The following is a 23,147-nucleotide window of genomic DNA, read 5'->3' as shown; positions in this document are numbered from 1 at the left end:
TTACAAACTAGTCAGGGGCTTCTCAGTTCAGTGCGGGTGCCACTGGGCCAGCAGTTCCACTCCAAGGTATATACCCATAGAATTAAAAACTGGTGTCCACACAAATGCTTGCACAGGAAAACTCTAGCGGTACGATTCATTGTAACTGACAAGTAGAAACAACCCAAATGTCCATAACCATCAAATTGATAAAGAAAATATGACCTGTCCATACAATGGAATATTTTTAAGAAAGGGATGAAGTAGAGATACATGCTACAACATGGATGAGCCTCGAAAACATGCCAAACATAAAACAAGCCAGACATAAAAGGGCACCTATTGTATATGATTCTGTCTTGGCAAAATGTCCAGAACAGGCAGAGCCATAGAGCCAGAAAGTAGCTTAGTGATTGCCAGGCTTGGGGGGGACATGGGAACAGGAGGTGACTCCCAATGGGCATATGGATTTGTTTAGGGCAGTGAGAGTGTTCTGGAATTAGATAGTGATGATGGTTGCACAACTCTGAATATACCGCAAACAACTGAATTGCACATTCTAAAATGGTGAATTTTATGGTATATGAATCATAGCTCAATAGAAGGATTAAAAGTGACTCATGTTGTTTTCTCAGTCTTTAATGTGTTTTAATAGAATTATATTTTAGCATTATACATTTATTTTTTATGGTTTATCAGAGTTTCTCATCCTGGGCCCTGTCGACATTTTGACGTATTGACATTACTGGCATTTTGGACTGGATCATTGTGTTTGGGAGCTGTCCTGGGCATTTTAGGAGGTTTCGCAGCATCTCTGGCCTTTATACATCAGAGGCCAGTAGAATATGCCCACCACCTACCACCCACCCCAGGAATGATCAAAAATATCTCCAGACGTTGCCTGATGTCCTTTCGGTAGGGCAGAGTCACCCCCAGTAAGAACCACTGGTTTCTCTTTAGAGATCCATGAGGGCTTTGTTTATTTGCCATGTGTTTCTCGTGCTCAGCACACTGTCTGGCACATAAATACCCTGGTATCGTAGTATAAATATATGAGTGAGTTGTTTTATTTAGCTATAGCAGTACTTACAAAAATATACAACTCTGGAAATATGAAAACTATCCAATACTTGGGTTAGCTCCACGGCCTGAGAATTAACTATGTCGAGACTGTTTTGGCGTGAGAGGGTGGCGTTGATCACCTATACTACTTTGCCTCCCCCGACCTCCCCCAGATCTGCAAACTCTCTTTGGAGGTGTTTTCCATTAGCAGCCATCCAGGACCCAGGACATTAGAGGCTGCCAACCACGCTCTTCATTAGTTGTGTGTGACTGGGGGCACCATCTGCTCCCTAAGTCTTCGGTAACCCCTAGATGCCCACCTGCAATCCAGACAGGGCGGCCCCCAACCCATCAGTCACCTGGATGGCCGCCACCCAGGACGCCTCCATTTATCAGTCACCGGGTAAGAAAAGAAACCTACTCACTGTCATTTACAAATCCGGGTTCTGCCAGTGACTAATCATGTTTTTCCACCGAACTGAACCCAACTTCCCCCTTGAGTATCTTATTAAAAATTGGCCCTGCTTTTTGTTCCCACTCAGAGGCTAAATGCTAATGACTGGCCGTTGCCAAATCCTGTTTTGTGGATTATCACTTCCGTGAAAGGTGCCAGAATGTTAGCAGCTCAAGTGTGAGCGTCAGACAAAGCTGGTCTTTGGATGGCTTTTTTTGTCATCTACAACTTTGTTCCTGAGTTTCCATTCAGTGGAGAGGCACATCAGTTTTATTCTTTCCCTTTCCTTCTTTATTTCCTAAGCAGTGGTGGTTCTGATGTAACTTCTAGCCCATCTTTTCTAGAATATTGAAACAAATCCTTTTATGAAGCAACACATCCTGGACTCTTAGCCTTGCCTTTTGCTGATGAGGTCCTAACAAGTGGTGGTTTGTGGTGGGGGTGGGCATTTACCATGTGCTTCGTATTTTGCTAAGTGCTCTTCCATGTAAGTCATTGATCCCTCACAGCCCATTTTACAGAGGTGGAAACTGAGTTATGGAGACCTCTTGCCCAAGATCACATGCTAATAAATGGCAAAACACAGACTGAAACCCACTCAGTCTGAGCCCTTAAATACTACATGTCTTACCTCCCCAGTATCACATTTTTTGGTGATCCTTTCTCATCTGACTGCGTATATTTGTCATTCCTCTAAGCTCTAGGAAAGCTGTAATGTTAGAAGGTTTGTTTAATTTTCAAAATCATGACTATTAGGAGATTCTGAAGTTAAAAACCTTAAAATGACTGGTTGTCCAAACTAAATACACAACAATAACAGCAATGTCATTTCCCATCTTGCCCTTCTGTGTAGTGGCATTTACTCCACTCCTGATTAAGAACTTCTTTCTAGGGACAGGGATGGGGAATGAGAGAAGGAAGACAGGGCTCTATCTTCCAGCCGCTTTCTCTCTAAGGAGGATTAAACACAATGGCACAGCTCTTTTTGCTGGTAGTTGGTTGCTGTTCAAGGGTAAGGCAACTAGTTCTTAGTGCTCCCGTGTATAAGAAATGGGTTGCTGGGAGGTTGCTGACAGAGTCATGTCATCGCCTCATCTGTGCCTTATTTCTCTTGCATTTGTACAGCTTACATAAAAACAGGACAAAAGCTAAGGGCACCTGGCTAGCTTAGTGGGTAGAGCATGTGACTGTTGATCTTGGTGAAGGTTGTGAGTTCGAGCCTTGTGTTGGGCATAGAGATTACTAATAAAACTAAAAAATAAAAAAAAATTAAAAAAATAAAAAAAACTAAGTCAGTACACTGGTCATTTTGGTCATTTTGGTTTTCTTTTATGTGGTAGTTGGTTTAGCAAACTCACGTTATAGACCCTATGTCCCAAGTCAGGTAGTAAAATGCTGACAAATTCTATGGCAGCAACACATTAGATAAGAGGGAGGTTATTTTAAGGAGTTTGAGTGGTCAGCAGATACCAAATAGCTACATGTCTTGATGGTTGTATTTCCTCTTTCTAAATGTAGCTCACAGATTATTTTATAGTGCAGTAGTGTGGTAGATACAGTTAGTATATACTGTGTAGAGTACCATACAGTATATAAACAGAGTATAGAATATAGCATATGGTATTGAAGATTTTACTAAACCTTTTTTTACTTCCAACTCACTACTGAAGAAATGTTATTCCACAGTGTATGTGCATAGAACTTACGAAGGCGTTCTCAATTTGAGAACCTAGTTGTAGCCTGTACAACTATATGTGCTCATATGTATTGTGGATAGTCTTTCAAGACCAAATCCAGTTTAAAATCTCAATTTTAGCATTTCTTTATTGCACGGTGGGGTATTCTGGACTGCATGTGGTGTTCATTTAAGTCCATTGTTTTCCTGATCCTTCCAGAGCTTTACTTTTGAATCTTTTAAACTGATTTCTACTTAGGCCTGACACTATATCCGGAAACTCTTTTGAAGTCCCATATCATATTCTGTATAATTAATGTGATTTGGCACATTCTCCCATCAAAGCTTTTTAGCCAAAATGCCCGACTGTCTTAAGTAGTGATTTACATGTGGGGTAAAAACCTTTTTCAAAAAGCCTTAGTTTGCCCCAGTAAATATTTAATCAAATAATGTCCAGAGGAACCTAACAGTTCACCCTGTGGATGGTCACACACAGAATACCCTGGTGTCAGTGGTGTCCTCTAAGGTCCCAATAAGAAGGAGCACCCTCAGGTAGGATCATTGATGACCCTTTAAGAAAGGAAGTATTTACAAATTTGTGGTCAGGATTAAATCAGCAGGGTTGGAGAAGGAACCTTGAGCCAGTAACAGTGGGAATTTGTTCCAGCATTCTCTCCCCTCCTTCGTGCCCCTCTCCCCCCACCTGAAGGGACCGAGAGTATGAGAGAGAGAGAGAGAGAGAGAGAGAGAGTAGTTCCCAAAACCAAGAGAGAGCTACAGCTGTAGCTTCAGGGCAACTGGCCCCCAGAGCTGTGAATTTCATAGTCTTGAGAGCCAGTATGTGTGGCCTGGCAGGGAAGGAGTAGAAAGGATAATGCCCTGAACTCTCCCTTCTCATCCTCCTATCTCTCATAAGTGCCTCCCATTAGTGGAACCCAACCAGAAGCCAGAGGATAAGGCAGCCCATTAAATGCAGTCCATAAAAGGAGTGCTTCCGGGGCCACTGACCCAGGGGGTAAAGGTGGAGGGCAAATCTGGAGGGGCAAATAGATGATGCACAGCATTAGTAAATATTCCCTAAGAGCAAACTTACATGTGTTTCTTGGCTTTGTGCGCATTTTCTGGAAATACATACTCAGAATGATGGTCCATAGTGGAATTCTTTGTCTGGAAAAATGAATTAGAAACTTCTGGCTAAAGTGATCAACTCTTCCCTTTTCTGCTTTTCATGTTCATCCCTTTTCTCTGAGAAACACCTTGAAATCATGATATATTTAATTGAATCACAACAATTAAGAATGATTTTACTAGCTAAAAACATCATGCAGTATAAAATTACAAACATGAGTACCTGTCCTTATATAATCTATTTCTAATTATTAGTACTTTGTTCATTTTATCTATAGAGGCATGAGTGCTGAAAGTTTAGGTCAAATATATGGGGATACAGTTGTGAAAGGATCTCATTATTCTGTTTTCTCAGTAGGACACAATATTCTGCAAGAGAATAGATGGAGGGTTCCCAGAATAGAGGGAAAAAAGTCACTTCCTGATCCAAACTGTAATGAGAGACAGTACAATGAAGCCATGCACACACACACACACAATTTATTAAATCATATGCAGTGAAACCTTAACTAACTGGATCCCTCAATAAAATGTGTTATAGCCATCAAAGATGGGTATAAGGGCTTTTATTTTAAAAAGAAATGTCTAAGAAAGGTTCTGACTAGGATTGAATTTTGAGCCCAACTTCCTAGCACCTCAGTTCTCCTGCCTTGTTACAACTCTTGTTACAATTCTTGGCCTTCTAAATAAAGATCCTGAACCCTACATCTGTGGAATAGTATTGTACCTTCGTCAGATTGTATAGCAGAAACTTACAGTCATGCTTCCTCATCACATGTGTCTGTAATTTCAACCCCCTGGGAATATTGTATGCAACCCAGTGACACTCCAGGAAGCCTCAGAGTAGGAAAAATACAAATAACACATGCGCTGGGGGGTTAGTAACTAGAAGGGACGCGTGGAGAGCTTTCGGGAGTGCTGGCAGGAGATACAAGGAGGACTTCTGGGTCTCTGGCCATGTCTGTGTCCTTATGAAAATAAAATGGGTATATTCCATTTGTGGAAATTGAGCAGGCTCTATAATTGTGATATGTGACGTTTTCTTTACATATGTTGTACTTTAATCAGACGTTACATATCCGTACACATGTATGTATATATTGTATGTTTGCATGCTAATTACTTATCCTGGTACTTTTATCTTTAGCATAGGATAGGGCTGTCTTGCTCAGGTAGTTGATTTAGTTCTCCCCTGGTCATAGAAGATGGCAGCGTGAACATCTTAGAAGCAAACACACAGACATGAAGAAAAGAAGAGAAATATTAATGAATATTAGGGATTAATAATCTGGGGCATGCAGATTAAAAGCCTTAAGAGGGTGAGATCAATAATTGAGGTTCTTAATGGTGACTTCATGTCCTCCAGGGCAATTAAATTATGTAACATACAGTTACTTATGCTGAAAAAATTTTAGAAACCTTCCAGCCAGATCAGTTAAAAGAAACTGTGCCTGAAGGTGAACTTGACTTACTGTAAATTAGGTTAGCCCAACAATGCTGAAAGCAGGGGTTTCACTGTACTGCCTTCTAGGGAGGTTCTTTTGGTTGAATTGTATTTAACCAGGAGTTCCATTTAAACAGGTTACCACGGTCCCACATCCCTTCGTATGATCAAAGTTTGACTGTACTGTGGAATCACCCATGAAGTCAATTTGGCTGGAAGGAAACATGACACATAAATTGCTACACAAATGCAGAAATGGTTGATGTGATTAGAGCCAATGAAGCTAAGGTTGTTAGAGCTGGAGGAAGCAGCAGATATCACCTGACGTAATCCCCGCACTTAATAATGATGGAAATTTAGAGTCAGAGAGTCAAGTTGACTTCCCCAAGATACATAGCTAAGGTATGGCTGATTTGCAACCAGACCTGATGTGTCCTCTTTGCTGATCTGCCCACCTTCACTCAGCCTCATGCTTCAGAGCAGAGGCATGGGGTCAAGAGGACTGGGGTTCTGCATTAGTGTAGGTCATGGATTTGCAATTTGGGTGGGACTCTGGGCCCCAGTTAAAGGTCCTGTCCCAAATACAACCTAGGTGTTAACTCACAAGTAAAATGCTGCATGGCAAGTATCCTGAGACAGTAACTCCCACAAATAGAACTGAGGCAGGGGAAGAAGTGGAAGGTTCATTAACCTCCTTCTATAGAAAGGAGATCTTCCCAAGATTTTGGCCTTCTCAGCCTCTGAGCCCTAATGCCCAGTGGAATTGTGCTTTACTTCTGCCTGTAGAAGTGCTCTTCACCCTTGGGATCCTCAGGGATGATTGGTGTGGCATTAGGATGCAATCCCTTCACTAAATGGTGAGTCTGTACATGCCGAGCATGGTTTGAACCCCCAAGTATCAGTGAATGCTGGAGCCCAATTATGGGCTTTCCTTTATGCTGTTTCCACCTGAGTACAGACACCTGCCATCTAATGGAGACAGTGACAACACTCACCCTCCAAAGGCTATTATGAGAAGGAAAAGAGATGATGTATAAAAATGAGAAGGTCGTTGGTACATACTAGCCACTAACAAAAGTTGTGTACAACTGCTATCATTCAGCTACAGCATGACAGTGGATTTGACACTGATGTTGTCCAAGAACCATGACCATTGTTCGGCTTAGGTTTCTCTTTATAGAGTACGTTACTTAGAAATAATGGCTTTGGTGAAAGCACTAGACAACAGAAAAAAGTTGATAAATTACTTATTGTTTAGGAATTGACTCTAATTTGGACTCTCATGTTTCTTAAAGAGATGAATGATGTAGTAGAATCTCATCTCTTTCAAGCCTGGTCTATAGGTTGGAAAACCCAAGATCTAGCTCCTACTCCCTTACTTAATAAAAAGGGTCACTGAGCAAATTATCAGACCCATTGGAGCCTCAAGCTTCCTCATCTTTAAAGCGAGGTCGCTAATAATACCTCCTCACTGGGTGGTTGTGGAGCTCAGGAGAGAGAAAGTGTACATGAAGAGGCAAAAAGTATTATTGGGGTTGGACTCCCGAGAGTGGAGATCTTAAGGCAATTGTATTTACCTCTCTTCCAGCTTTCATCTTGCCGCTACGAAAGGGCACGTGGAATGCCTCAGGGTCATGGTGACACATGGCGTGGACGTGACTGCCCAAGATGCTGCCGGTATGTGGTGTTTATCTCTTAAACCAACAGGCCAGCACCATAGTAGGTATCACAAAGGTGAGACACATTCATGGTGGAGAATTTCCAGTCTGCAGATAAACGCCAAAAGAAGAACCTAGAATCACCGCTAATGACTAAGCTCTGACGTGGTTTCATCATTTGTGCCTTTACAAGTGTTTCCATCTTGTATGTGGTCCACCAACTAGAAACTATATGCTTCTTATTCTGTGTTTTAAAATATCATTTTCTATGATTATATGTATGGAACAGGCAATATTTTGTAATTTTTATTCTTTGCGAATCATCATTTGAGGTGATGAAATGTGGTGTGTTGTTTAGGAGCTCATTTGGTCAGCCAGCTGAGGTAAGCTCTGTGGATAGAAGCCATGGTCTTCCTCTAGACCAGCTGCCCATGGCTCCTCACCCCTTATCGTGCTTCAGTGCCTCTGAGTCACCCGGGAGGGCGGGAGTAAACCCCCACATATATATACCCACGCTCTCTCTCTTCTGAGATTCAGATTTCATTGTCAAGGTTGCTAGCCAACTGGGATTTTTTATAAAGCTCCCCAGGTGATTTCTTTTTTTTTTTTTTTTTTTAAAAAAAAACAGGGGGGGGGGAGAAAGGGAGGGAGAATTTTTTTTTTTTTTTTTTTAATTTGATAGACAGAGATTACAAGTAGTCAGAGAGGCAGGCAGGAGGGAGAGGAGGAAGCAGGTTCCCTGCCAAGCAGAGAGCCCGATACGGGGCTCGATCCCAGGACCCTGGTATCATGACCTGAGCCGAAGGCAGAGGCTCTAACCCACTGAGCCACTCAGGCGCCCCTCCCCAGGTGATTCTAATGTGAAGCCAGTGTTGCTCGATGACGAACGAGGCAAGTGGAGAGAGAAGAAAGTGTAGTCATGTCTTTTATGAACATTGTTCTACAGGAGGGAGCCCCTGGTGTCTCCAGCCTGGGGTTCTGCCCCTGCTGGCTAGATCAAAGCGCCTACTGATGGCTTTTCATTTCTCTATTGTACTTTAAAACCTTTGCCTTCTGACAGGCCTTTGTTAGTTTTTACTGGAATATGAAATCAGTCTATTTCCATAGTCTTTATCTAGGCTTTGCATTCATCGGTAAAGGATCCCTTCCCCCCACCCCCAACACACTGGCCACCTCAGAGTAGTCATTTGGAAGGGAGAGGTCAGTCATGTGTTGTGAGAATGCTGGTAATACTCAAAACATGGTTGGAGGACTTTGTTTCAGAATTATTTTCAAAAAGTCTGTGGCATTACTTTTTTTTTTTTTTTTTAAATCTCAGTGTTAGGGGATCTTTATCCTTTGAGGACAGATCTGTTTTTTTAGGACAGGCTAAAAGCCACTTAAAGTCAAGTCAGGTAACTGAGGTATCAAACTGGTAAAACCATTTTTGGTCAAAAATAGGGAGTGATTGAAGCAACAGAATGCTTTTCCTGAGCAGTACCACAGAAAGCTCCAAACCAAAAAAACCCCCAAAACCAAAAACAAACCACCCAAAAACCTTTGAGAGTTGTCAATACCAATGAAAGAATGAATGGTTTCCTTAAGTAACTACCTGAAGGGAAATGCTAATTTATGTTGCACTGATTAAAGTCATCCTTAATTTTGTTTGTTTTTAAAGTTAATTGTTATAACCTTAAAAGTCATGCTATGTACAGGCAAGGGCAGTGTGATCGCCTAAGTACCCTTGATGAGAAGTGTATCATTGTAAGTAGATGGAGTTTTCTAAGAAAGTCCTAATCTAAAGGAATTAGTATCAGTGAATAAATCAGAGCTATAATACAGATTCGTTTCATTGCATTGGATGTTAAAAAATAAATTAGGGTGCACCTGGGTGGAACAGATGGTTAGTCATTGGACTCTTGGTTTTGCTCAGGTCGTGATCTCAGGGTTGTGAGATCAAGTCCCATATTAAGCTCCACCCTTGGTGCAGAGTCTACTTAAGACTCTTTTCTCCCTCTCCCTCCACCCCTCCACCCCATGTATGCGTTCGCTTGCTCTCTCTCTCTCTCTCTCTCTCAAATAAATAAATAAGTCTTTTAAAAAAAGAATAGGTTATCTAAAAAAGAAATAGGAATCTAGTTATTTCTATCATAACCAAATATCTCTTCCCCTGTCTTTTTGTAATGGGGAAAATATGTTTCTCTAATGCTCAGTGTAGAAGAGTAAAGAAATATAGAAAACTATAGAGAAGTTAACCAGTGCTTCTACTTTTTTTTTTTTTAAGATTTTATTTATTTATTTGAGAGAGAGAGAGTGCAAGTGGGAGGAGGGGTAGAGGGAGAAGGAGAGAATCCGCAAGCAGATTCACCGCTGAGCATGGAGCCCACGATGGGGTTCAATCGCAGGACCCTGAGACCATGACCCAAGTTGAAACCAGAGTCAATTGCTCAGCAGCCTGAGCCACCCAGGCACCCCTACCAATGCTTCTACTCTTAACAAGAAGAGAAAACTTTTACTATTTTTCTACATTTCCTTCCAGATTTTTCCTGGCACATTTTTACATAGTTGAGATCACATTATATAATAAACTCTACAGGTTGCCTCCCCCGCCCTCCAAAATTCCACCAGTATCATTTCAGACACTTAGAGCTCTTAACATTTTTGTGCCATCAGAGTCTGTAACCTACCAGAGCCCTAACTCAGTTTTTAAGAGCCTGATGAAATGTCGGTCTTTGAGACCTGGACACCCTAGTGTAGTGCCCACTGCCTTGCTGACTGAGATGACACCCCCTCCCATAAGCAACACCAGAGGGGACACTGCAGACTCCTCCTGGCTGCTCTCTGTGCTGGTCAGTGGGCACTGCCACACTCTATCTTTTTTTAACCCTGGTAGAAATTAGTGGATTCCATGGCACTGTGTGGGCCCAGAACATTGTCCAGACATTCGATGAGGTAAAAATGTCTCAAACCTGCCAGTCACTTCCCTCCCCACTAACATTTTTAGCAATGAGGGTAGCACTTCGATCTTCAGGCTTATCATTTTACTTTTGTCTGAATGAGACACTGACCTCTCACGATTTCTTTGAAAGCATGCAGAGAAATGTAGGAACAAAAGAAGGAAAAGGCTGCAAAGAAAATGTACAGGGAGATGTTGGTTGTGTTATCTAGAGTAACAGCACTCCTCAGACTTTGTCCTTTGCAACAAACAAGGTAAACGTGACGGCTTTTACTGCCCGTGCCTGAGTCCTTCCAGTTGCTTTATCACCTACCCCCATCTTTCTCTCTCAGGAGAGAACAGCACAGGGGCACCTAGGTGGCTCAGTCATTAAGCATCTGCCTTTGCCTCAGGTCATGATCCTGGGGTCCTGAGATCAAGCCCCACATCGGGCCCCCTGAGTCTGCTTCTCCCTCTCCCTCTTCCTCTCCCCCTGCTTTTTCTCTCTCACTCTTTCTCTGTCCAATAAATAAATAAAATCCCAAAAGAAAGAAAAAAAAGGAAAGGAAAAAGGAAAGGAAGGAAGAACAGAACAATTCATTAGTCACCATGCCTCAGTTGGCCGTCATTCATCCAAAACACCTTTTATGGTGCTTGAGGGATGAACTAAATGGCTCAGCTCTTAGAAGTGTTATCTTTTTTAGTAAACCTGCTTAAACACTGCCACATTATTAATGAGAAATGGCCAACTTCAATCCAAACACCCACTGAGAACTGGTGTAGGAATCTGTTAATTGTAGATCACACTGCCCTGTAACAATTTTGGGGGAAAAACCTTTCAAAATATACTTTGCTGACCCTTTTTATTAGTGTTATCTACCAAGACTACAGGATGACTGAACTGGTATAATTTCCTATTTTTAAAACCAGTGACTAGATTTGAAAAGGGATTTTAAGAAGCAAAGTGTTCTTAACATCTATTTTTTTTTTTTAAACAACTATCTTTCCACATGAAACTTTTAGAAGTCTGACCAGAGAATTTTTATGGATGCTTTACAAGTGATCTCACGAGCAAAGCACTGTCAGAAGATAAGACCTTGGTATGGTTCCAATACAACAACAATCTTATCATTTTAGATGAATGGCCTTTGAGGCTTCAGTGAGATGGTCAATGTGGCCATCCCAGTGCCCAGGACACCGTGAGGGCTCCCAGCATTTGGCTTCTAGATGATCGTGATTACTCCCACTTCACCCACAACACCTTTATTATCTTATACACGTGAGACTTTTGAAAAGGTTTCGCATCTTTATTTATGTTTTTTACAATCACCGAGCCAGCTGCTTTCATGGTACAAATCAGGAAAAGAAAACCCAGACTGGTAGAAGCTTGCGACTGTACGTTTTTGGTTTTGGAGGTTCCCCCCATTCCTTACTTGCCTGTTTGCCAACACCACCACAGGGGCGTGTCCTGATCACGTGGGGAAAGCCGGCTCCTGAGCTCACGGCGCCATCTTTGAAGTGGATCTATGTTACTTGTCTAGCATCTTTTATTTTGTTTGCTCTGGTTCTTCACCAATGTAAGGATTGGCATTTCCGTCTGTTTCCTTAGAAAACACTTCTCCCGGATAAATAGTAAAATGGGCTCTTGGGATTTTTTTGAGGGTAGGGAGTGGTGATGCCTGCATTTAGCACCCTGGAGGAGGAGGCAGGATTGAACAGAAGCATGAACAGGAGATTGAAGAAGACCAAAGATTCTTCTGTTTGTCACCAGTGCTTCCCTGAAGCATTAGCTTTCAGACACCCTGTATTAGTGAGTGCATACATTTGGCACAATGGGAGAGGATACCGAAGTAAGAGTGGTTTAAACACATAGAATTTTCTCTCTCTCAGTTGAAAGTCCCAAATGGGTATGGCAGCTCAGCTCTGAAGGATTCAGATGTGGTTGCTCTACCATCTGGGGTGTGGCTCTGGTCCTTGTGGCCCAGGATGGCTTCCCCTGAGTCTGTGTCCTAGTAGCTGCAAGGGTAAGGACAAGCACAGCACATGAATGACACACACTTAGATCTCATTGGACAGAGTGTGATCTGTGGCCACACTCGGCTTTCTGGGAAGCCGGGGATTCTGGGCAGCATTGTGCCCAGTTAAAAATACCAAAGGTTTTGGGGTGCCTGGGTGGCTCAGTGGGTTAAAGCCTCTGCCTTCGGCTCAGGTCATGATCCCAGGGTCCTGGGATCGAGCCCTGCGTCAGGCTCTCTGCTCAGTGGGGAGCCTGCTTCCACCTCTCTCTCTCTGCCTGCCTCTCAGCCTACTTGTGATCTCTGTCTGTCAAATAAATAAATAAAATCTTAAAAAAAAAAATACCAAAGGTTTTGTTACACAAGGAGATAGAGGCAGGGGTTAGAGGATAATGTTCATTTTGTATCTCATACCCATATCTGAAATTTTCTCTGATCCCTTTGCACACTTAACCTTCAAAATAAAACGTCCTTTCTCACAGAAGAAGAGCGACTTAGGAGAGTGAGAACTAAGGTATGCAAACCTCAGAATGCATAGTCTTGAGAAGGCGGAATGCTTGAAAACCCTGACTTTTCTCTGGGGTTTCCAAGGGCTTGTTGAGGTTTTGTTTTGATTTCCAGGTGGACTTTCTTGGTGCCCCCCAATCCCACTCAAATTTGATAACATGTAAAGACACACAAGGTAGTATCTATCCATCTTAGAATTTAGGCATTTAAGAGAATGGGTTGTTTAAACTGTAAGTGCAAATTCTAGCCAAGGAAGTATATTTCATATTTTCATTTGGAATAAGGAAAAACAAACAAACAAAAAAGGATTATATTCTGTAGTACTTTACTTGCTATGGACCTGTGTATGGGCAGTCAGAAAGGTCAGCCATATACAACCATCAGCCTAACCTCACTGTGAAAGTATTTCAGATGGTATACATCCATGCAAGGAAGTCTTTTAATTCCATATGGAATGCTATACAGATCTATACTGGGGGGGACTAAGGGATAATCCCATTAACTAATAGTAAAAATAGTGGTTATAAATACATCTTTCATATTTGGATCCTCTCCTGGGGATATAACAAGGTAAATGGACCTGCACGTCAGTGATGAAAATTTGGTGAAAAGATGAGGATTACTAAGACTAATGATGTTTAAATATATTTAAAATTAGAAATAAGAACCAGATTTATACTTTTGTTGTTTAAGTATAGTCAGCATTCTGAAACTCTGATTTCTAAGAAGATATTTTTTTTTTTTAAAGATTTTATTTATTTATTTGACAGAGATCACAAGCAGGCAGAGAGGTAGGTAGAGAGAGAGGAGGAAGCAGGCTCCCTGCTGAGCAGAGAGCCCGATGTGGGGCTCGATCCCAGGACCCTGAGATCATGACCCGAGCCAAAGGCAGCGGCTTAACCCACTGAGCCACCCAGGCGCCCCAGTCTAAGAAGATATTTTAAATCTTATCTAGTTGAGTATTATTCTCTTTGTTTTTCTTTCTTTTTTTTTTAAACATTTTATTTATTTATTTGACAGACAGAAATCACAAGTAGGCAGAGAGACAGGCAGAGAGAGAGGGGGAAGCAGGCTCCTCGCCAGAGCAGAGAGCCCGATGTGGGGCTCGATCCCAGGACTCTGAGATCATGACCTGAGCCGAAGGCAGAGGCCCAACCCACTGAGCCACCCAGGTGCCCCCTCTTTGTTTTTCTAAAGCTTTTTATATTATCTAAAACTATGATTTTTCAGACTGTGCCGTTGTTAGCTTATCTGTATCTTCTGATTTCATTAGTCTCAAAATTTTTCACATATACTTGAAGAGTACATTAATAATTCCTCTGTTAGTTAATTCTTTTCTGTTTTCTCCAGTGATCTTAAACAATTGAGTAAATGGTTATTGTCTGAGGTATTGGGGGGGGAAGGCGTTCCATGGAGAAAATGGCTATGCCATCCATTTTACTTTTATTTTTATTTTTTAAAGTCATCTCTCCACCCAATGTGGGACTTAACACTCATGACCCCAAGTTCAAGAGTCTCGCGTTCTACTGATGGAACCAGCCAGAGGCTCCTGGGCCATCGTTTTTAGATTTCCTTTCATTAATAGGATTTTTATACTACCTGTAATAGCCTGCAACTCTTGACTTACAAATAACACTGGTCTTTCTACTTACAGGCAGAGTTCTGCCAGAATGTCCTGGATTAGGGTTGCCATGTTATTTATTTTTGGGAATTTGTTTCCTGGTATTCCAGACAGATCCACAGCTGAATGGGGGTCAGACTTAGACACTGTCTCATTGCACTGAGATTCTGTCGCTAACACAATGTATTCTCTCCAGAAAATTTTGCATTTGGAAAGAGGATTTTGTTTTAACCATAGCAGTGAGGGACCTCTCACTTCAGTGTAACGTCCAGAGAATGATGTATTATTTGGATTTTGAGACTATTTGAATTGAAAAGACTGCTGTGCTCCTGGTTTAGGAAAACATCACACAGGGCCAGGGAATAAAAGAATTGTGTTTCTTTAGAAACTCAGCACTTACTTCCAGGTATGACTAGAACACTTGGAGTGCAGTGAAGCCCTGTGGTGTATTTTATTGCTGAGTTGCTTAAATCTCCCTACCCTCTTGTCTCTGGAGAATTGTGTCTTTTTCCAGTGGGTGCTCCTTATGTAGAATAGCTTCTGTCCACCGCACAGACGAAAGCTCACGCACTTTACACGTGACATAATAAACCTTCTACTTACGGTCAGGAGGGCTTCCAGAAATTCATCTGCAAGGCATGTGTTTAAAACTCAGGATCTGGTTGTCCTTAGAAACACTACAGATGACAGTTGGCTAGCCTACCAAAGCCTATTTAATGCATATTGTTACCGAACTCTATGATGCAGTATATATCCTGGAAGGAGGGGGGTCTCATGCAGTGAAAGGAGGAAGAGGAAGAGAAGAGGTTTGTCTTCCTACTTCCAAGGTCTCCATTCCCGACCTTCCTCATCCTCACCTGTTTGGGTGGGGTTAGAGGGATTCCTGTCTCTCTGTGTTCTGTACCATCTAAACAGCTCCCCCTCAAGATACCCTTAGAATCCTTTAGTTCAGCTGGTCTCAGAGAAGAAGGAATCTGATCTTCTGACCTTACATGTGCTTTTGTACAGCTCACTGGTGTCCTAAAACCCTTTAATTTTTAAGTATGTATTTCCTTGCAGTTTGATTCTTTAATAATTAAAGATTTACAGTCAAGGGGACCCTGGGTGGCTCAGTCAGTTAAGAGTCTGCCTTCAGCTCAGGTCATGATCTCCACATGCTGGGATCGAACCCCACATCGGGCTCCCTGCTTAGCATGGAGCCTGCTTCTCCTTCTCCCTCTTCCCCTCCCTTCCCACTTGTGTGCACACACGTGTGCGTTCTCCTTCTCTCTGAAATAAATAGAATTTTTTTTTTTAAGATTTCATTTGTTTATTTGACAGAGATCACAAGTAGGCAGAGAGGCAGGCAGAGAGAGAGGAGGAAGCAGGCTGCCTGCTGAGCTGAGAGCCCGATGCAGGGCTCTATCCCAGGACCCTGGGATCATGACCTGAGCCGAAGGCAGAGGCTTTAACCCACTGAGCCACCCAGGTGCCCCTGAAATAAATAGAATCTTAAAAAAAAAAAAAAAGATTTTTAGTTAGAGTTACAGAGTTAAGACTGTTTTAAAAAGCAGAAACGATATTTGGAGCCTGGACCACCTTGTAAAAGAAATTGTTTTCTCTAAGCCAGTGGTTTTTACCTAGGGTGATTTTTGTCCCCAAGGGGTATCTGGCAATGTCTGGAGACATTTCTGATCATCAGAAATGGACATATAATGGGTAGAGACCAGAGGTACTGCTTATTACCCTACAATGTATAGGACAGCCTCCCTCCCCTCAACACACACAGCTTGAAATATCAATAGCGCCGAGGCTAAGGAACCATGTTGGAAGCACGTCCCAAAGTATGTGTTGTCTACAGGTGTTACATTGGGCATATCTTGGCCAAAAAGTTTGGGAAATGGAGGATTTAAGAGTTAACTATGTGGGGCGCCTGGGTGGCTCAGTGGGTTAAAGCCTCTGCCTTTGGCTCAGGTCATGATCCCAGAGTCCTGGGATCGAGCCCCGCATCGGGCTCTCTGCTTGGCCGGGAGCCTGCTTCCCTTCCTCTCTCTCTGCCTCTCTCTCTGCCTGTCTCTCTGCCTACTTGTGATCTCTGTCAAATAAATAAATAAAAATTAAAAAAAAAAAAGGGTTAACTATGTGTGCTGGGTTGGCTAGCAGTGATAATTTTGGTTCCCTCCCCCCAAATCACCTCCCCAGACATTTGGAAGGAGTATACCCTCTAATTCAAATTAACAAGTGTGTATTAAGAACCTGCTAAGCACCGTCGGTGCTGGACTAGAGACAACACCGGGAATGAGATAGAACTTCCTGTCCTCAATGAGTTCATATTCTAGTGGGGAAGGAAACACAGGGATCTCCATATGAGTGTGTGTGTGTGTGTGTGTGTGTGTGTGTGTGTGGTATGTATGTGTTGTGTGAGGTGTGTGTTGTGTGGTATGTGTGTGTGGGGGCGGGTGGCAAGGGAGTGTGGGCCGGTGCTCAATGCTCTGAGGAACAGAAATGAAGCAGGGAGTAAGGATTAAAAGGGCGGAGGAAATGGGAATTTTGAAAGCGGAGGCCAGGGAAGACCTCATTCAAAAGCACCCTTTCGGGGGCATCTGAGGTGAGAGAGTAAGCCGTGTGGTGATCTGCAGGAAGCCATTCCCGGCTCAGCACAGAGCAGCGGGGCAGGGTCTCGGGTGGGAGCCTGCTGGGCTGGGAGCCATACCTTCTGCCCGGAGGCCGCCCCTCAGCCCTCTTCCACAGAAATTCTGTGGCCCATCAGACAGTGGCGAGAGTTGGGTCCAGCATGAGGATTTCCCGAAGCTGACCGCCGAGGCATCAGAGTGCCTCATGTCAGACTCTCGTTCTTTGAAGGGAATGTAAAGAAATACCACTTTCATAGTGTATTACTGCTTTTACAACTCTCTCCCTTCTTCCACAGAAGGATTTTGAGTGTCTGAAAATTCCAGGTAATTTCCATGCAGGGGCTGGAGCACATTTGGAGGAGAGGGAAATATGAAAGGTCCAAAATCGGGATTTAAGTGTGTGGGCGTTTCGAATGTCCTCAGCTGAGGTATGGGCGGCTTCGCTTGGGCTTCTGGGCCTGTGTTGGTCCTAGCCCAGTGTGGACGCAGGACATTTGGCGTCCATACTGACAGCCGGAAACAGAGCTGAGCTGCGTATCATGAGTCGCCTGCAAGCTTTTAGCCCAGATTTAATGGCACCCCGAGAGAACAGCTTTGGAGTAGACCCTGAACATTAGCCAGTGGGCGGGATGCTCTGTGTTCTCCACTCTTTTGTCACTGAAATTTGCAGATAAGAAGCTGAGGCCTTCCCCTCGAGAGTAACAATCCCGTCTTTGTTGGAGACCAGTTTATTTCCTCATAGTTGTCTTCCTTACAGGGATTAGAAAGGGATTTAAAATGTGTGACCTTTTTTTCCAAAAAAAATTTCTTTTTATCCTCCATTTAGGACATAGTGCTTTGCACCTCGCAGCCAAGAACAGCCACCATGAATGCATCCGGAAGCTCCTTCAGGTAACAGGGAACACCCTCAAAGGATAAATGTTTAAAATGATGCCAGTTTTTAAATTTAAGAGTACCCTCATCTGTGAAAGAACAAATGCATGCACGCTCCTTTAAATACCATCCCAGAATCTGCGTGTGTATTAGGCATCATTCTTGAAATGCTAACCAAGGAATGCGTTATTCCCATAGCACTTGCACTGGGAAGAAGTTGGAGTGTCTTCCGGGGATCCAGCCTTTTTCTCTCCTTTATTCAGCTCCCCATTTTCTTTTCTGAAAGCCTTGTATCCTTCACACAGTCCATTTTTAAAACTTCTTCCTTGCTTTTGGAGATTCTTGCAGTACGGGATTTCCAGTCTCCTGGTAGCCTCTCCTTCCATCCTTGGTAGAACGCAACTCTCCTTGAGAAACAGAACCAACTATTATTTCCTTCTGTGTATCTCTTAATGAGCTCTCGGCTCTTAGTTTTTGTTTAAGTTCTTGGTTTTACTCTTCATTATGATTTGAAGCCAACTCCCTGGTTTGCCAAGCTTGCCCGTTTATGATGATCGTGGAGGGGGACGACGTCTGTAAATCTTTAAAGATGAATATTTAATGAACTCCCTATCGCAGTCCATACCGTACCATCCAGTGGTTGCCCGTCAGAATGCAAGCTGGTGGTTTTCAGGAAGGGCACAGAGCAATAAAATCTGCGCTTGGAGGACTGTTCTGCTGCACTGTAGTCTCAGCCTTCGTGGGCGCTGTGTGGGACCTGGCATCGTGCTTTAATTTGCTTTGCAATTCTAATGCCTAAATGTGGTCACATTCAACTTGTCGCACTCTGTTGATCACACAGCCTCTTGTCTTGCATTAATCATGATGCAAGCTACCACCAATGCAGGAAATGCATCACCTTAACAGGTCTTTGAAGTGAAATTCAAAAAATAGATCAACATCTGGGATTGTGATTATTATTTTTGTTTTTATTATGAGGCATCTCTCTGGAAACGGTTAACATAGGACTTCTCTGAGACCCGGCACTCCGGATAAATGACAGATCACTAACTTGTCCCAGCATCCTGCCTCCATACCCTTGGCCTTCCCTTAATTTCTTCTTTAACTTATTTGTCTTTTAAATCTGCATTCCCAGTCTGGCTTGGCTATCCAGACTTTGCATCTGGCTCTGATTTTCAGGAAGAATGAACTTGACAAGCTGGAAGTCCTCATTGGCAGGGAACAGATATTCTAGCCTCTAATGTAATTTTATATCTGGTTATGCAAATGGATTGGTTTTTCTCTGGAATCTTTGAAGCCTTTAAACACTTCCTTGTGCTAGTCTAAAATTAGGCCAAAGCATGGTAAGTCGTAACTTGATCTCCATTCTTCTTACCACTGAAGGGCAGACAGACATTTCACTCTGACATTGCCTGTTCTTGCCCCTAACTTGCAGACTTATTGGTCTTCTTTCTGAATAGTTGCTAAAACCTGAGGCTTTGATGTCCTACTAATGGGCTGCTTTCCTTGCGTCCTGGACCTCTCTGGCCAGTTCTTCACATGTGCCCTGGCATCCCCTGCCCTCTGTGAGGGGACTCTTGTTACCTCCTGCCCTGCCTTACCCTCTGCACTTAATCCCCTCTAGGCTCTCTAGGCGTCTCTTCTCCAGTGGCTGCCATTTTAAAGTTCTGAGCACAGAGAGTCTTGTGAGATTCTTCAAATTCAAATGAACTCTCTCCCTCCCCCAAGAGCCCCCTAGTCTCCCCCCCCCTTTACAAGTGCCCCCACAGGCACGATGCACTGTGTCTAGTATCGAGTATATGCTCATGAACAGAGAACAGTGCAACCCCTCTCCCGGTGGAACTGGCCATTTTGTAAACAAATCCCCAGGGCACATCCCACAAATTGCACATCATGAAGAAAACTAACAGAGAACTGAGGGAGGGGAATGTTGGGTGGATATTCAGGGAAGGCCTCCTGGAGGAGGTGATATTTAAGCTGAAAATGATGGAAAGAGTCAAGGGAAAAGCATCTCAGGCAGACAGAAGAACAAGTACAGAGGCCCTCTGGTAGGAGGGGCTCTAGTCAGGGAGCAAAGAAAGCCTGGGGCAAAACACATGAGGAGAAAGGAGGACACAGGGAGCCGGCCTGTGTGGCTTGATAGACGACTGTAAGTCATCTGAGCACAGTGTGGAACTGTGGCTTTTAAGGAAGGCCTGATGATATTCACAATTTTAAAGGATCACTCTAGTCCTACAGAGAATAGGGCCAAAGGCAGAGCTGCGGAGAGCACTGGGAGGCCGCCACCGCTTGTCTGGGTGAGAGGGTGCTGGCTTGGCTGTGGTGGTGGGGGGGGGTGGGAAAGAGAGTGGAGAGGGTGTACTGAGAGCACAGCATTGACAAGACACGGCGGTGGAGGGAGGGAGATGATCCCGTGGTCTCTGGCCCGTTGACTAGTTCCGTGATGGTGTTGTTGACAAAGATAGGGAAGTGTCAGGGAGAGGAAACTGAAGTTTAGGCTGGGCTTAGGAAGTTTAGTTTGAGGTGTCTACACGAGCAGGAATGTGAAGTAGCCAGTGGGACGTCCAGCCGGGTGCTGGGAGCTGATGTCTGTTGTGTGCAGATAAGATCACAGGCTCTAGCCCAGCGCCATTTGGGAAAGGGGTTTGAATCCTGGCTCTGCCACTTCCTGTGACTTGAGCAAATTATTAACTACTTTGTATCTCAGTTTCCTCAGATGAAGATGCGAGCATTAATAGTATCTACCTAGGGTGGTGAGGAGCCCAGAGACGGTTCTTTGAAGAGTGCCCAGCCTGCCATAGCTAATACACGCTATTGTGGTGGTTATTGTTACAATTTCCATTTGAGAGTCATCAGCCTCTAGATGGGTGTGGAGGAGATCACGAAGGAGGAGAGCAGTGAGGAACCCTAAGGTTCTGTTTGGCTAACAGAGGGGGGAGTAGCCAGAGCGGGGGGCTGAGGGTTGGGGGGGCAAGCTAGTGTGGGCTCTAGGAGCTGAGAGGAAGGAATCCTTGGAGAAGGGCGTGGATCGCAGTAAGAGGAGGACACAGATGTTTGTTGTCATGGGAAACATGAAGGTCAGTGGTGACCAACTAGGGCCATCTCTGTGGAGTCTGGAGAAGAGCACGCAGCTGCGCCGGGTTTGGAGGTGAATGGGAAGTGAGGGAGCATGGGTTGCACATGGGCCGCTCTTGACAGAAAGTTGGTTTTGTGAAGGGGGATAGAGAATTAGGGCAGGAAATGGGGGGAAAGATGGGATCAAGATGAGAACTCCTAGAGCATATGTGTTAGCTGGTGGGGATGGTCTGCTGGTGATGGGGTGCCAGTGTGAGAGAGAGAGGACAGGCCGGCCAAAGCAACAAAGAGGTGACCTTTTGCCTGGGTCACCATTACGTGGAAATGAGTCCCGTCCCCCCTGCCCCAGTAGGAGACTGTAGGCCAGAGCGCAGCAATTGGGGCTTACTCGTATTTATACTTTTCCTAATAAGACATATCATAACCTTGCCAGAAAAGGATGAACTAAACAGAACTGAATTTTATTATATGTATTTATTTATTTTTGTCTTCTAGTCTAAATGCCCAGCCGAGAGCGTTGACAGTTCTGGGAAAACAGCTTTACATTATGCAGGTGACTTTCAGTCTCTTATTTATCTTCTGCCACACAAAAAAATATACTAAATTTTCCTTTTCCTCAGTCAACCCGTGGTCTTTTACCATTTTATTTCTGACGCTGTTGTCTGTCCGCATTCCTAGAATTTCCATTTCCCTCAATTTGTGACGTGTAGAGTTTTATCAAGGAACTCATCTAGAATTCACCAGTTGCCTGCCAAACTGTCAGTAAGAATTGTCACGGTTATTACATTTTAATTAACGCAAGCTTCTTATTTAAACTGAGAGGTACTCTTAAGCATTTGCAGATTTCATGTAATGTGTGACACAGATTTTTTTGATTTGGGGCGCAAAAGAAACCCCACTTTTATTTATCAGTGTTCTGTCTTACTGTCTGTTATTATCTGTCAGCACAGCTCCGAGTACTAAAACGCTGACACCGAGCTCAGGAATGCTGACATTTATAAATTTCCATCAGTGCTAGTCATGGACAAGCCGAGTCCTACAAAACGCTAAACCGAATATTTGCGTGAGGGCAACTGGTCTGGAAATATGGAAATTTAACAATAACTGAGAACACCTTACTTAACCTTCCTGATACCATTTCTCTTCAGCGCAACTAGAGTAACATAGGCAAACTGGGTGGGACACGAACGTTCCGTCCTGAAAGTGTTTGATGCCCTTCCTTGTGCCAGCAGCGTTGTGATGGGCTATGGTTGTTTGCTTCCTTTCCCCAGCGGCACAAGGCTGCCTTCAAGCCGTGCAGGCTCTTTGCGAACACAAAAGCCCCATAAACCTCAAGGATTTGGTGAGTATTGGGCAGCTCCTGGAGGTGGAGATGGACACGGGTTTCTAGAGTGCTCTGGGCTACTCCTGAAAGTCACGAAAACGTTTAGAGACCTAATTGTTTGGCAAGGCTAGTACTTTCCAACCTGGGTCCTCTTCTGCCAAATGGATTCGATTATTTTCCCCATCAGTCCCTAAATCATTAATAAGACATTTTGAAACGTGCATTTCCAGATGTATATATTTATTTCTGAGCTTGTCTGCCATCAGCCTAAATATTAATAAGGCTTACTTTCTTGGTTTGTAGAAATAAGAAGTCTAAACAGAAGTTCTGTTAGTTGTGTTCTTTCCCATGGATCATCTTGGGTACTCTCTTGGTTAGGGTTTCCCAATTTCAAAGATTGCTTCTAGCCTATTTTAACCCTGTTGGGCTATTTTGAGAGTAAGTTTACATGCCAGTCACTCCTGGTTAGAAAGTTAAATTTCCTGCCATAGAATGGGAATTGACATCATTATACCTAGTAGGGATATTGCTAGGGGAGTATATAGAATCTGTAGATAAATTCCCACTCCCTGAATCTCGGTACTTCATAACCAGAAAGTATTTTAATTTCACAGAGCTAGCTTTTTAGAAATGTATCTGAAATTCAATTTTAAATAGAGACTCAATCTTTAAGCAGCAATTATATTTTTTAAAATCCTCATGTTAAAACCACTGGCTATATTTTATTTTTGCCTTTTTTATTTTTGCCTTTTTTATTTTTTAATTTTTTTAAAATTTTAATTCCAGTGTAGGTAACATAGTGTTAC

The 23,147-nt window shown here is 43.3% G+C and overlaps 1 protein-coding gene across 4 annotated transcripts in view; it reads left to right on the top strand.

The window, feature by feature from the left end:
- The window catches only part of LOC111141167 (retinoic acid induced 14), a 147,980-nt gene that overhangs the window by 106,177 nt on the left and 18,656 nt on the right, over positions 1–23,147 (top strand). For all 4 annotated transcript variants that reach the window (XM_022493535.1, XM_022493532.1, XM_022493533.1 and 1 more), the window contains exons 4-7: positions 7,331–7,419; positions 17,896–17,960; positions 21,513–21,570; positions 22,289–22,359. In XM_022493535.1, the coding sequence (XP_022349243.1) occupies positions 7,331–7,419; positions 17,896–17,960; positions 21,513–21,570; positions 22,289–22,359 (283 nt within the window). The remainder of the gene's footprint in view (positions 1–7,330; positions 7,420–17,895; positions 17,961–21,512; positions 21,571–22,288; positions 22,360–23,147) is intronic.

This window comes from Enhydra lutris, unplaced genomic scaffold (assembly GCF_002288905.1).
Source record: "Enhydra lutris kenyoni isolate GAN:26980312 unplaced genomic scaffold, ASM228890v2 scaffoldscaffold5, whole genome shotgun sequence".
NCBI lineage: Eukaryota > Metazoa > Chordata > Mammalia > Carnivora > Mustelidae > Enhydra > Enhydra lutris.
This window is presented reverse-complemented; position numbering and strand designations above follow the sequence as displayed.